General features: G+C 39.2%; 1 protein-coding gene across 3 annotated transcripts in view; it reads left to right on the top strand.

The window, feature by feature from the left end:
* The window catches only part of LOC138336032 (uncharacterized), a 95508-nt gene that overhangs the window by 16882 nt on the left and 63596 nt on the right, over positions 1–15030 (top strand). The window contains exon 1 of one of the 3 annotated variants that reach the window (XM_069285298.1): positions 13429–14173. The exons of the other annotated variants lie outside the window; for them this stretch is intronic. Within the exon in view, the coding sequence (XP_069141399.1) occupies positions 14140–14173 (34 nt within the window). The 5' untranslated portion in view covers positions 13429–14139. Of the gene's footprint in view, positions 1–13428; positions 14174–15030 lie in introns of those variants that run through there. 3 annotated transcript variants of the gene reach the window in all.

The following is a 15030-nucleotide window of genomic DNA, read 5'->3' as shown; positions in this document are numbered from 1 at the left end:
TCAGTAAGTGGGCTATGATATACCGGATATGCCGAAAATGTCCTTGATTCGATGCAACTGGGGATGCAATTTAAGTTTCGGAAATTAACAAAGATTCCTAATAGATAACAGGTCCTCCCATTCAGAATATTTAATGAAAACTAGAATTTTCTGACTATCTTTGGAAATCGTATCGCTGATGAAGATTGCCGACAATGCCCGCGATACGATGCAATATATTGGCGATGACGTAATTTGAGTTTTGGATATTACTAATGATGCCTAATGAATGACAGGTTCTCTCATGCAGAACATTTACAGTTGTGGGACCGCACACAGTTACACATTAAAGCGTTATGTTATAGCAATCTCTCCCATACAGGGTGTATTGCTGTCAAATCTCTACCAGAGTTCATTATGAGCCTCTGAATGAGGGAACCGCAATGAACCCTGGGAGAAATTGGAACGTAAAGTTGGTGACAGAACACATGTTGATGAAGAATGGCGTTATTGTAAGACCGGCGTTACGTCATCATGCACGGTGCATACTGCATAATAACATTAACTTGCATGATCCATTCCACTAATACCTTCCCTGTTGAGGAACATGTAGTTATATTTAGCGACTAATGCCAGTAATACTGGTTAATAAAACATTGTATTACAACGTTCACGTTACGTGTGCGGAATAGAGCGGTCGTGGCGACACGATCAGTGAACGTGGCTTGCGTGTGAAACAAGAACCCTTAAATTGTATTGATTTACATTACGTCTACAGAAGACACTGGGCGAAATTGAATCTAATGCAAATATCTACACGATGTATTTCGTGGTTAGATTGGAAAAGAAGAAGGCTAATTCAACTGTAATTATGTTTCTAGCTTGATGGGCTAGTGTCGTAGGGAGTCGTACCTAAATTACACAACGGAAAACGATTTCACGATGTAAGCCTATTTCTTAGCAAAAGAAAATTAAACGTTTTCTATTCACTAGCGTAAAAAGAACAAATTTACAAAATGAAAAGAGTAACATTACGCCGAAGGAACAGAGACCTAGATGTTCATTATCGTTTGTAGTTCGCCCGTATTGTTTCAGGCCATATCATTTGAACAGATGAATTAACAACTAGTGTTTATTCATTATTGCAAGTTCAATAGATACATTAAAATACCCATAAAATAAGATAATAATACTTAAATTATTTATTATTATTATTTCAAATGTTAAATAGATTCCTAAAATTGATTGTGTTACAAAACACACGTTTCGGTGTTTAAAAGTTCTAAAATTGGCAATACGATTTTCAAGTTTTGCTGTCAAAGTCCAGTTTTGGACACCAGCATATTGTGGGGCATTTCGATTCATACACGATCGAAACACATATCAAATTAGCATAGTATAGATAATCTTATGTTAATTAATTGCACTTAAATGCTTTATATGTTATATTGATTTAGAAAGGAAATTTAAAAGGTAGTTAAGGTAATGACATGCAGTTTATGATTGACATTTGGATGATTTGTGTTCTAAAGATACAGGAATGTAGAACGATAGGAGAAAGTGATAAATCTCTTTACCTGTCACATTACCTGCCCATAACGAGTTTACGTCATTCAAATGGTGTATGGCATGCACAGCGTACGTATTAAACTAGAATTGTTAAGGAGTCATTTCATAGGGGATATTAAAAACGGCACACACATTTAACTGCTGGGGGCAGTACATCAATATGAAATGATCAATTTATAGGTTTGGCATGTAGGGGAGAGGTACATTGACTGTTGAAATTCACATGCGTTGATTTATAAATTTATAGGGGAAATTCTCAGTTAGTTAGAGTATAATAGGAAATCTGGAAATCACATGAGTATGATTTTATCCCATTATCATACTAACCTATATTTTTGATCCCGATTGTTAACTTGATATATATATATGTGTGTATAAAAAACGCCATCCGTTAACAAAGCAATTCTAAACAGACATGCAACCTTTATAAAAAATCTACCTTTGTCGTGTTACTAACTAGATTCCAATGATAAACATATCGAAATATCAAGCTTGTTTTTTGTTTGTTTAGGTGAAGTTAAAAGCTAAACGTTTGTAATTATATATAATGTGTTTCCAATTGATAAAAGTAAGTTGTTTATGATATTAAATACAAATGTGACCTTTGATTGTTTCTGTAATCATGATTATCAATACACATTAGTTGTACTTGAATGAATGCTTATTGATAAACCTAACAACACACGCCACAACCATTCACCTGATCATTAAACTGATAAGACATGAGTTAATAATCATATCTCGGAAAGGAGTCGGATCTGGGTATATAGTCGGTGACTTTCGGGAGTGCAAGTGTTTGTTCGGAGTTCGTGGGTCGTGGCGCCGACGATTTGAATCACGACAATTTAAACTGTTTTACACATTGACAAATCACGTTCGTGTTCCCTTGTATACAAACCAATGGCCACCCATCTCATACATACAGCAAAGAAAACAAATTTTACATTCCTGTATCTACTGATGAATTGGCATGTTATTGGACCTGTAACGGTGCCGGCGATTTGCATAAGGCGGCTCGATCCGTCACTGCCGTATAACCTCCCCCGAAAGACGAGATGCACGCGAGACAGTTAAGCTGTACTGTCAACCGAGTCGTCTTCCATCAGACCGGGATCATAGAATTGCGGACCGGAACTTAAGCGAAATCGAGTTGTGGACGTTGACCCTTACCAAAAATTGATTACACGCATGGTCAAATTATAACTACCAGCAATATGGATTCAGAGTATCCAAAATCGAACAGTTACTGCGGAGCATATTGATTTATGTGTGATTCCAATATGTTGTGGGAGTGTGACTTTACTTGAGTAAGCACACAGCTCTCGCGGTAGATTTACAACTGATTTCTTACTTACTACAACCTCTTTTGAAAAGGATACTTACCAAAGTTCAGATACTTTACGAACTTTACTGTACAGTATAAGAACAAATCAGCGTTCTAATTGAGAATCTGTATCTATCTGATAACTACGTATACGCTCATTTTGTTATGTTTCCAACAGAAGTAAGGTTAACTTACAAAATGTTGCGGGAGAAAAAACAAGATTGTGAAGCAATGCTGAACTTTGGTTCTTTTGACATTGACTTTCGTCTGCAAAATGTAGATTGAGGACTTCTTACCAGAAAACAAAACAAACGTAATTATTTATTATCTAAGACTTGTAATTACATTGGATTTTATATGTCTGATTGGAACATTTAAGTATACTGTGATCAATTGATTAACTGGATCGGGGCCATTGTATGTCTTCTTAGGAGACAATCTGATTTGCTATAGGGGCTACAATGTAACCCATGTTTACTAGAGAAAATGTGTTGGACAATCCAGTATTCCTCTATGACGTTGATGAAATTAAGACACACGGTTCAATAGGAGACGATTCAAGAGGCTTTTATTTATTTAACCATAAAATCGACGTCTCAACCTGATTTAATTGACGGAACGTGAAGGAGTTTGACCAGAACAGAGAAGCCATTTAACATATATGTACTGACGTCACTAACTGCTTAAGAAACCCGAGAAGTCCTTCCACCGTTAGGACCATTTGATGTCTATAGCTTCCGCGGAATCCTATTGTCCTTGCATTATAATTGGTCAGTTTTATCGTTGTGTTGTCACACTCCACGTGAACACCTAAGGCGTGCTACCGGATCGTAAGCTGTTGACTGTTGTGTGTTCGCGGATGTTTCCGACATGGTTCAGTGCAATCAACACCCAAAGTATCTATGGATGAGTTGGCATATTTATAAAGAACTTCATGCTGTTCAGTAGAACATTCCTATTGTTGCGATAGAGAGAAATATGTCTTTGTCGATACAGCGCCACTGTGAGCGACATATGCGGTGATATACGTTGTAGATTCATTGTTGATATTGCAATTCCGAGTGATGAATTGAATTCGCTGATGTAGCGGCAGTGTCTAAGATGTATTCGGAAATATATACTGGTAACTGGAGTTACAAATATCAGCAGACTTCCAGGGATTCCGTTCCGGAACAAGGCCTCTCCGGGAATTCCATGGACAGATCCCGGCTTCATTTGCATCAGAAACAGGCGGTCCGGGAATGGGTGGCAAGGAAAAGTAGGTATCACTATAGCGTTTTCAGGCTATTTGAGACATCCAAATCAAGGTTGATTTCATGTTATTTAAACATGTGCTGTTGTACATAATGCTCATTACATTATTTATTACATAACCTTGTCATAAAGGTGTCTTGACGCCTTGAAACTAATATGAACATAACGATCTAATGAATGGGATTGTGGCGATATTAATTACAAGTGTAAAATGACATGTAAAAGACAAATTATTAAGTGGGTGATATCAAGTCATCGAATGTACGTATCTAAAGTCACGTTATATACATTTACATGTACAATGATAAATAAAGGTGGATTGTTACCTTATAACTAGTTTAATGTCAGAGATGGTCGGGCGGGGACAAAAATCACTAGATTATTATCAGAGATGGTCGGGCGGGGACAGGAATCACTATTGCCAGAGATTGTCGGGCGGGGACAGGAATCACTATATTATTGTCAGAGATGGTCGGGCGGGGACAGGAATCACTATATTATTGTCAGAGATGGTCGGGCGGGGACAGGAATCACTATTGCCAGAGATTGTCGGGCGGGGGACAGGAATCACTATTGCCAGAGATGGTCCGGGCGGGGACAGGAATCACTATATTATTGTCAGAGATGGTCGGGCGGGGACAGGAATCACTATATTATTGTCAGAGATGGTCGGGCGGGGACAGGAATCACTATATTATTGTCAGAGATGGTCGGGCGGGGACAGGAATCACTATATTATTGTCAGAGATGGTCGGGCGGGGACAGGAATCACTATATTATTGTCAGAGATGGTCGGGCGGGGACAGGAATCACTATATTATTGTCAGAGATGGTCGGGCGGGGACAGGAATCACTATATTATTGTCAGAGATGGTCGGGCGGGGACAGGAATCACTATATTATTGTCAGAGATGGTCGGGCGGGGACAGGAATCACTATATTATTGTCAGAGATGGTCGGGCGGGGACAGGAATCACTATATTATTGTCAGAGATGGTCGGGCGGGGACAGGAATCACTATAGATGGCCCAACGGGGACAGGAATCACTATATTATTGTTAGAGATGGCCCAACGGGGACAGGAATCACTATTGCCAGAGATGGCCCAACGGGGACAGGAATCACTATTGCAGAGATGGTCGGGCGGGACAACTATTTATGGGGACAAGGAAATCACTAATTATTGTCAGAGATGGCCAACGGGGACAGGAATCACTAGATTATTGTCAGAGATGGTCGGGCGGGGACAGGAATCACTATATTATTGTCAGAGATGGTCGGGCGGGGACAGGAATCACTAGATTATTGTCAGAGATGGTCGGGGGGGACAGGAATCACTATTGCCAGAGATGGTCGGCGGGGACAGGAATCACTAATTATTGTCAGAGATGGTCGGGGGGACAGGATCACTATTTATTGTCAGAGGCCACGGAGGAAGGCCTTTTTTTTTTTTTTTCAGGGGACAGGAATCACTCACTAGATTATTGTCAGAGATGGTCGGGCGGGGACAGGAATCACTATATTATTGTCAGAGATGGTCGGGCGGGACAGGAATCACTATATTATTGTCAGAGATGGTCGGGCGGGGACAGGAATCACTATATTATTGTCAGAGATGGTCGGGCGGGGACAGGAATCACTAGATTATTGTCAGAGATGGTCCCAACGGGGACGGGGAAGATGGCCCAACGGGACAAATCACTAGATTATTGTCAGAGCTGGGTCGGGTTTCGGGGACAGGAATCACTATATTATTGTCAGAGATGGTCGGGCGGGGACAGGAATCACTAGATTATTGTCAGAGATGGTCGGGCGGGGACAGGAATCACTAGATTATTGTCAGAGATGCTCGTGTGTCAATTCTATATATTTCGAGGCTGTGGCAACTTGGAGTTGCTCTGGAGGAAGGGCGTTGGATTTGTGCCTGCTGTCCCTATTAGATGATCGTAAAAGGCGACTAAATTCAGGATCTTTTCTTCCGAACTCTCTGCTTTCTAATGTCTCTCTTAGCAACGCCTCAATTTTAGCTTTCAGTTGAGCGCTCGCCCCTGTGAAGTAGATTCTGAGATCCGTCCTCCGGTCGAGACACACCAAAGTTTACAAAAGTGGTAGTTTCTGCTCCTGCTTAGCGCACAGCATACAGGGAGTGGGACGACTAGTTCGCCCGTTGGCAGTATAGTGAGGTGTGTTGCTTGATACCTTCAGGTAGGGGTTAGAATTGTACCTGCTGACCCTATTGCATGATCGTATAACGCGACTAAATTTAGGCTCTTATCTTTTCTCTTCTTCCTAACTAACTTATCTTTCCTAATGCCTCCCTTGGCACGCCGCTCACTTTTGGCCTTGAGTTGAGCGTTCGCCCCTGTGAGGAAGGATCTGGGTTCTGTCCCCTGGCCGAGACACATCAAAGTCTATAAAAGTGATAGTTTCTGCTCCTGCTTAGCGTTCAGCATACAGGGAGTGGGACGACTGGTTCGCCCGTTGTCAGTATAATGTGACCGGTTGGGGTGTGTTGCTTGGTGTCTTTGGCGGCATGCTCCAGTGATATAGGACTATAAAAAGGGCAACAGTTCCACTATACAAGAAGACACAACATGAATATACCGCAGCCTCCCAAAAACTCGCACCTCGCACAACATACACGCAAAACACCGCATACATGGGAGGCCGTCCTTACATGACCATAGCTGTTAATAGGACGTTAATTAATCAAACAAACAAATTTGATACCTTAGGTAACTTCCTTCAGTGATATAGCGCAATATGGCCTTGCAGGTAGGACGTTAGAATTGTACCTGCTGTCCCTATTGCATGATCGTAAAAGGCGACTAAATTTAGGATCTTATCTTTTCTCTTCTTCCTAACTGACTTCATCTTTCCTAATGCCTCCCTTGGCACCGCCTCACTTTTGGCCTGAGTTGAGCGTTCGCCCCTGTGAGGAAGGCTCCGGGTTCTGTCCCCTGGCCGAGACACACCAAAGTCTATAAAAGTGATAGTTTCTGCTCCTGCTTAGCGCTCAGCATACAGGGAGTGGGACGACTGGTTTGCCCGTTGTCAGTATAATGTGACCAGGTGGAGTGTGTTGTTTGGTGTCTTCTGCGGCATGCTTCAGTGATATAGCACTATAAAAAGGGGCAATAGTTCCACTATACAAGAAGACACAACATGAATATACCGCAGTCTCCCAAAATACGCACAACATACACACATCACATCGCATAAATGGGAGGCCGTTCTTACATGACCATAGCTGTTAATAGGATGTTAAAATAATCAAACAAATATAGCGCTATAAAAAGAACAAGTCCCACTATACAAGAAGAGACAACACGAATACGGAATATACCGCAGTCTCCCAAAACACACACCGCATACTGCATTCATTGAAGGCTGTCATTACATTATCCTGACTGTTAATTGGACGTTAATTAATCAAACAAACTCCAATAAACTGTCTTGTCAGTAAGATATACAAAGATTGCTGTGGTCACAAGCTCAGTCGGAATTTTTTGCATCTTGGGAATGACAATCTCGTCGTCAGCTCCGAAGTCTGGGAATCATTTAAATTCGGTGAACTGTCCATTATATAACGAACGTGTCTGCTGTTGTCCTGTACATGCATGGATTACTCTTTGTCGGAGCCCTGGGGCGGGGCCGCTTAATAGGCCATTGTCACCGTGTAATGACTCGCGTTAAGTACTTTATGTGTAATTTCATACCTAAGTTGTTTCTCTGAATGTAAAGATTCAATATTTACATTCATTAGCTTGATATGTAAGTAGTAATATCCCAGCGGCGGTTCTTTGTCGAGCTTGCACGTGGTCGTTAATTGTTAACGAACATTAAAGTGCTTGAGACACAAATAAATGTTGGATTTCCATAATCTTAATCTTAGAAATATCAAACTCGTAGTAAAATGTTCATTTAACAGCAGCGACATATTATAGGGATGGGAGAGAGCGGCGATGGTGGTGGTGGTGGTTGCAATTGGAAGATAGTGAGTGAGAGGTGATTCTTATTGTCCATTGTTTTATTTAAATAAATGAATAGCATGTGAATCAATGTACTTGCATGGTCCTGGAGGTAGGGCATAAGAATTGTACTTGCTGCCATTATTGCATAATTGTAAAAGGCAACTAAATTTAGAATTTGATCTGTTTGCGTCTTCATAACGTTTCCTTTGACACCGCCTCAATTTTGGCCTTCTGTTGAGCCTCGTGAATTTAATAAAAAAAACCATACTTGCAAATATATAGGATGCATATGTGTACATATCGCTGTCGTATTTATAACTGTATCATTGGCAGCATGGTTCAGTGTGATAACACTATAAAAAGGACAGGAGTTCCTCTATTACATGGAGGCAAAACATGAACTGTAATCTCCAAATATGTAGAGACATCTACGCACACAACACATTTAAAGGTAGGTTTCGCCCAATGAAATATAAAGACTACGAAATTGAAATGTATCCTGTACATAGATATAATCTTCAGATCAATTTCAATGCATACAGCGAACAATATGGATGGTCAGTTGCCTAGCTTGACCAGGAAAATACTCCTCTAAATACAGAGCGAAGTCAAGCTTTACATGGAACATGACGTATTTTTTTCGAAAACGAGGCCGCAGCAACAAACGGAAACGTCCAACAAAAAGTCAGATGGCAGTGACAGTTTGCCACGGTATGTTTAGTTAAAAAAACAACAACAACAAATCGAAGTACGATGGACTGTTTATACATATCATATAATCTAAAACACTTCATGTTACTTACATACGCTCGCTAGCTTAGTACACCAAACATAAATGTAGTTAGTCTGCGACTGTAAATGCGCTGGCATATATATGTGTTTTAAATTTAACTCACCACGTGCAACGCCGTTACACGAGTCCCAAAACAACAACAAATTCATCCACTTTGTTGCCGATTCAGATTTTTTTTATCTCACACACTTTCGTAACAATGCGCATGCGCGAAACTTCGACAACACAATCCATCGCAGCTTCATTCGCATACTATTTTGTCTTACGGACAGCGTAATAAATCAAGGATTTCCTTCAATTTTGTATTTAAGATACATTTGTTCAATCTCAAACGCAAAAAGAAATTAAATTGAGATATTTTCAATATGTTTTTTCATCTTTTCTTCCGTTTATCGGATTTTACAAAAAATATTTATTTGGTTGGGCGAAACCTACCTTTAACACATGGGGATCAAATCATACCATTTGTTCATGATTCATGATATTTTTTGCCGTTTCACATTTTAAAAAGATTTTTAAAGTACAACAAATCTTTTAAGCAGAGCAATTAAATTGCTTGAATAAAGACGACCTCAGACATTGATCTATTGCTCGAACTGCAGGGACGCGAAAGGCGACTAAATTTAGGATATTATCTTTTCTCTTCTTCCATGCCGACTTTCATCTTCCTAACGTCTCCCTCGATGCCGCCTCATTTTGGCCTTCGATTAAGCGCTCACCCATGTGAGGTAGGCTTTGAGTTCTGTACCATTGCCGAGACACGCCAAAGTCTTTTATTAATGTAGCAGTCTCTGCTCCTGCTTAGCGCTCAGCGTTAAGGAAGTGGGACGACTATAAAAAGTGCACTATTTCCACTATACAAGACATAACTTGAATATACCGTAGTCTCCCAAAACACACCCGCACTTTATACACGCAAAAATTAAACGGCATATATGGGAGGCCGTACCTATATTACTCTGGCTGTTAATTTAACTTTAATTATTCAAACAAACTAACAAATAAATGAACTTGGGTGCTAAGTAAACCTTACACCATTAAAACAATAATATAAGGGGATGTTAATTAATCAAACAAACAAAAGCATCCATTTCGTACCACTTTCCATATACATGTATTAGTATCATAAGTGGTTCAAATCGATCACATCGCCTGTAAGGAAAAGAAGATTATTAATTGTTAAAGAAGTAATTAACTTCAGCCTGAGAGGGCTAGAACATATAAAGCTATATAATCGGTGATTAGTACATATACAATTAGATCGTAAGTCTGTTTGTGATGGTGTATCACGAGAGAGTAGGCTCAGGTGACTGACACTGGGTAGCACAATTGATAAGTTAGTTTATAATTAAATATTTATACACATTAAGAGCTTTAAGCGTCATTTAAAACGTTAAGCGATCCTTCATTTGCCTAGTACAATGGGCTAATACTGCCAAGTATTTACAGTGTTAAGTAGTGTATAATGTCCATACCTACTGGTTTGATTCACGACTGACCATAGACCCCTAATCTCTACTACGGCACCAGCAGGCGATGGTCAATTGACCAAGTCTTTTTATCGCTGTGGTCATCTTAGGTCAGACAACATGGCACTTCGTCCCCCACGTGCCAACTAGTATGTTTTTGTTAGCCAATATGAACATTAATGTTATAGTGGATACAGCTAGTGTTTTGGTAGTATCGTTGAAAGCTCTAGACTGAACGTACACAGCCCGTCCCTCGGAGACATGATCTCCCGGGTGGGTAGGGATGTAATGCCCTGCGAAAGTACTCCATCCCTATCGAGGAGGCATAGTGCCCCAGTAACGGGGATTTTGAAGAAAGCCGATGATCAGAACAGTTCCCGTAAACGGCGTTCCACCACAAGGATCCGATGGGAACTACTACCGGGGAATAGTCGGGATAATTCAGGTATGTTTGATACCGTGTACATGTTTCCGTAAATAACCAGAAGATCCCGTAAATCAGTATTTCCAGAGAGTTTGTTTGTTTGTTTGATTAATTAACGTCCTATTAACAGCTATGGTCATGTAAGGACGGCATCCCATGTATGCGGTGTGTTGCGTGTATGTTGTGCGAGGTGCGTGTTTTGGGAGACTGCGGTATATTCATGTTGTGTCTTCTTGTATAGTGGAACTATTGCCCTTTTTATGGTGCTATATCACTGAAGCATGCCGCAGAAGACACCAAGCAACACATCCCAACCGGTCACATTATACTGACAACGGGCCAACCAGTCGTCCCACTCCCTGTATGCTGAGCGCCAAGCAGGAGCAGAAACTACCACTTTTATAGACTTTGGTGTGTCTCGACCAGGGGACAGAAACCAGAGCCTTCCTCACAGGGGCGAACGCTCAACTCAAGGCCAAAAGTGAGGCGGTGTCAAGGGAGGCATAAAATATACTGTGAATAGGTGATTTTGGAAATGACTCTTTTTATTAATAATGCATTATTAATACTATAACTGGCGTTTCCTAACTGGAATTGGTTGTACACATACATTAAATCGGTGGTTTGAAAGTTAAATAAAACCGTTGCCTGATGTTTCCGGAAATAACATTTAAATGCCGTAAACTGGAATTTCCGGCAATAACCTCCGTAAACTGATGTTTCCGTTAATAACCTGTTTGTACCGTAATCTGGTGTTTCTGGAAATAACTTAAGTATACCGTACATTTAAAATGGTGTTACCGGAAATGATCTTTTTTATACCGTAAACTCATGTTTTCGGAAATAATCTGTTTATACCGGAAATAACCTGCTTATACCGTGAACTGGTGTTTCCTGAAATAACTTGAATATACCGTAAGTGGTGTGTCCGGAAATAGCATTTTTATACCGTAAACTGGTATTTCCGGAAATAGCCTTTTTGTACCGTAAACTGCTGTTTCCGGAAATAAGCTGAATAAACTGTATTGCAAACAGATGTTACCGGAAATAACCTTGATATACCGTAAACTGGTGTTTCCAGAAATAACCTGAATATACCGTAAACTAATGTTTCAGGAAACAACCTGTTTATACAATAAACTAATGTTTCAGGAAAAAACCCTTAAATATAACGTACATTTTTAATTGGTGCTTCCGGAAATAACCCGAATATGTTGCAGACTAACGTTTCCGGAAATAACCTGTTTATACCGTTTACTGTTATTTATGGGAGGCCGTCATACCATACCGTTACTGATGTTTCCGGAAATAAGCTGAATATACTGTATCATAAACCGATGTTTCCAGAATTATGCAACCTGAATATACTGAATCGTAAAACCGCTAATTCCGGAAATACCTTGTCTGATTAAACTGTAAATTAGTGTTTCCGAAAATCATTTTATTAATCTGTAGAATCTGGAAATAACCTGAACTTGTGGAAGTCGTATACTGGGACTAATCCTTTTTTCAGTTTTAACGGAATTTGTACAATCATTTCGGGATAAAAAAAAACCAACTTAATATGTAAATCTGTATTTCTAGCTTTTTTCGTAACAGAATTTTCGATAATAACTGATGATTCGAGAAAAAAATCCGATAAATCTGTACTATTCAGAGCACTTAACAATTTAACAGTACATTCTGTATGAAATCTTTTTATCGTTTCTATTTCCCAGTGCTTAGAAAGGTAATCATACTTAATAACGACGTTTTCAGGTGTTGCGTAATCATAATTTTACAGTACACATTATAGAGCTTATCAGATAAGACTCGTTTACAATAGCGAAAATTAGCATTTCTGCAGTATACACGGGTAGTATTGCACTGCATTTATAATACTATATAATAATCTTAAAAATCTAAATCAGAAATGAGTTAAATATCCTTGAAATAACTTTGAATAAATGTTCGACCATCCAAAGATCATGATTTAATTTTTTTCTGAATCATGTGCATGTTTTTGAAGAAAGGAAGGGATGAAACTCCGATATAGCTTCGAGGATGATATATGGCTGCAGGAGTTGCGCCCCCTCTTACGTAATCCACATAGCCCATGTAAAATATAATATCGCGTGTTTTGGTTACGTTAAACGTTTAATTACTTGACAAATGCTTCAGACCCGGGGCTAGTGTGTATTTTAATTTATCGCTGGCAGTTTACTCGCCATGGTAAATAAAGTGTATTGAATATAAACAACAATAAAGCCCGTTCTGCTTTGGGGGATAAATAACGTTGTTACATGTCGAGAACGCACATTTCATCTGGAGCAATTATATATTCCGGTCATTCCTCGGTGTGGTGTGAAATACAAATAATTTCAAGTTAAAGAAATTAAAAGCAAACAACATTTAATTATGAAGAATGATAAAAACTTGACACGTCGGGAATTCTATTTTGTTGATGTGGTATATATATAGTGTGCTCTCATGGGACAGGTTACACCATCGAAACATATTGGACGAAAATTAAAGACTCATTGAATGGAGTAAAGTTACATCATAAGAGTATACAGCGTAATTTTAAATAAAAATTCTGTATTAGATAGAAGAAGAAAGATTGGTTTTATTGTTGTGTGCAGTCGATCACATGCATACACAAGGACGGGGCTTTTAATATCTGTTTATTTCACACATCATTCTTTTGGAATATGTTCAGGACATTCGTATTCACAAGTATTAGTTCTACATATTACGTCCGTGTATTTGTAACGGCAACAGTTAAACAGATTGTCGATGTATTGTGTCAGGTGTGGAATACCAATAGAAGTCCACACAGTTTAACCGCTGTGCTACCGACTTATTATCCTGTATACACCCAACGCTTATTTTTATTGTGAATAGTGACCCATGTGTCGATACATCTCGATATTCTAATGTATATTTACTTTACTAAATTAGGAATGGCTACCGGGCAAAACGGTCAATTATTTATATGTTCGACCGTCGGGAGACTGTCTGGAGCTGTAGGTGCGTAGACCGTGTGATTTCCGTAATTGTCGGAAATGGACGACCCTGCAATCTCCTGTCAATTTGTGCTTTGTAACGATATCTTACCTGCTAATTACACCTGCTGATACCTGGACAGGGCAGACAGTTTGATGTCCGTGTGATAATCGCAGAGCTTATCATCCACTTGTCATTTTTCCAAGGTCAAACGTCTTAAGACGATGTATATTAACAAAGCGCACGAGATAGCAGTACACTTGTACGTGTACAGTGCTGCTGTTGATAAGTCTGTCGGTTTTTTTCCTTCTGAGATGTAAAACTCTTCTGTGATTTGTGATGGATTTTAAGTTTGATTGACAGTAACTATGTGGGAACTTATAAAATCTGCATTGTGTAAAGGTAAGTTAAGGTAAAACTTTAGATGTAAGATTCGGGCTATACACATACACCTGGACATAGAGATCTTCACTCAATATGTAATGGAATCGTTAGTCGAAACATCTTTCAGCGCTGCTGACAAACTAATACAGTGTATAAAGAGTACTTATACATACAAACACAAGACATATACTAGTATAATTATCTGTCGAAATGTTTCACTTTTTGGTAACTCTGTCACCACACCAAGTTCGGTGCATTAACCATGCGTCTATCTCTGTCATAATGTCTAAGTACGGTGAGAGGTTCAGAGGAAACTCGGACTAAGGTTGATATAATCTATAACACGCGCTACGCACGTGGATATTACGTAAATACATGGACTATCAGATTTCGACCAGATGAGAAAAATATCTTTGAACTTGGCCCTAAAAGCCCTGACTTCTATGTCTTGTACCGATAATGACGAGTCAGGATTTATATACAATATGATTATGTTATCTTGTTACGTACAATGATAACGTCAACCGAAGGTATTTACTTATGTATTGTATACTAAATAGATCCGAAGGGCAACATCCCTCGGGATAGTGTATCTCTTACTGTGTTATTGTAATGTCTTTGAAAGGTTTAGTCTAATGCATGCTGCATACATAGTTGTTATCGGGCAATCTAAGATACAATACATGCATATACAATTCAATTACATATGTACTTGTCATAACAAAATGCAAATTATGTACTGTATATAGGTAATGGATATACGTGTATCGATACGTTCTTATTTATTTTAATTAATTTCAATTTCAACGAGATTTTATTGATATTTTATACCAATGGATTGGAAATCAGGTTAGCCCTATCTAAATCCTTTCCAA

The sequence above is a fragment of the Argopecten irradians genome, chromosome 12 (assembly GCF_041381155.1).
Source record: "Argopecten irradians isolate NY chromosome 12, Ai_NY, whole genome shotgun sequence".
In the NCBI taxonomy this organism is placed as follows: Eukaryota; Metazoa; Mollusca; class Bivalvia; order Pectinida; family Pectinidae; genus Argopecten; species Argopecten irradians.
This window is presented reverse-complemented; position numbering and strand designations above follow the sequence as displayed.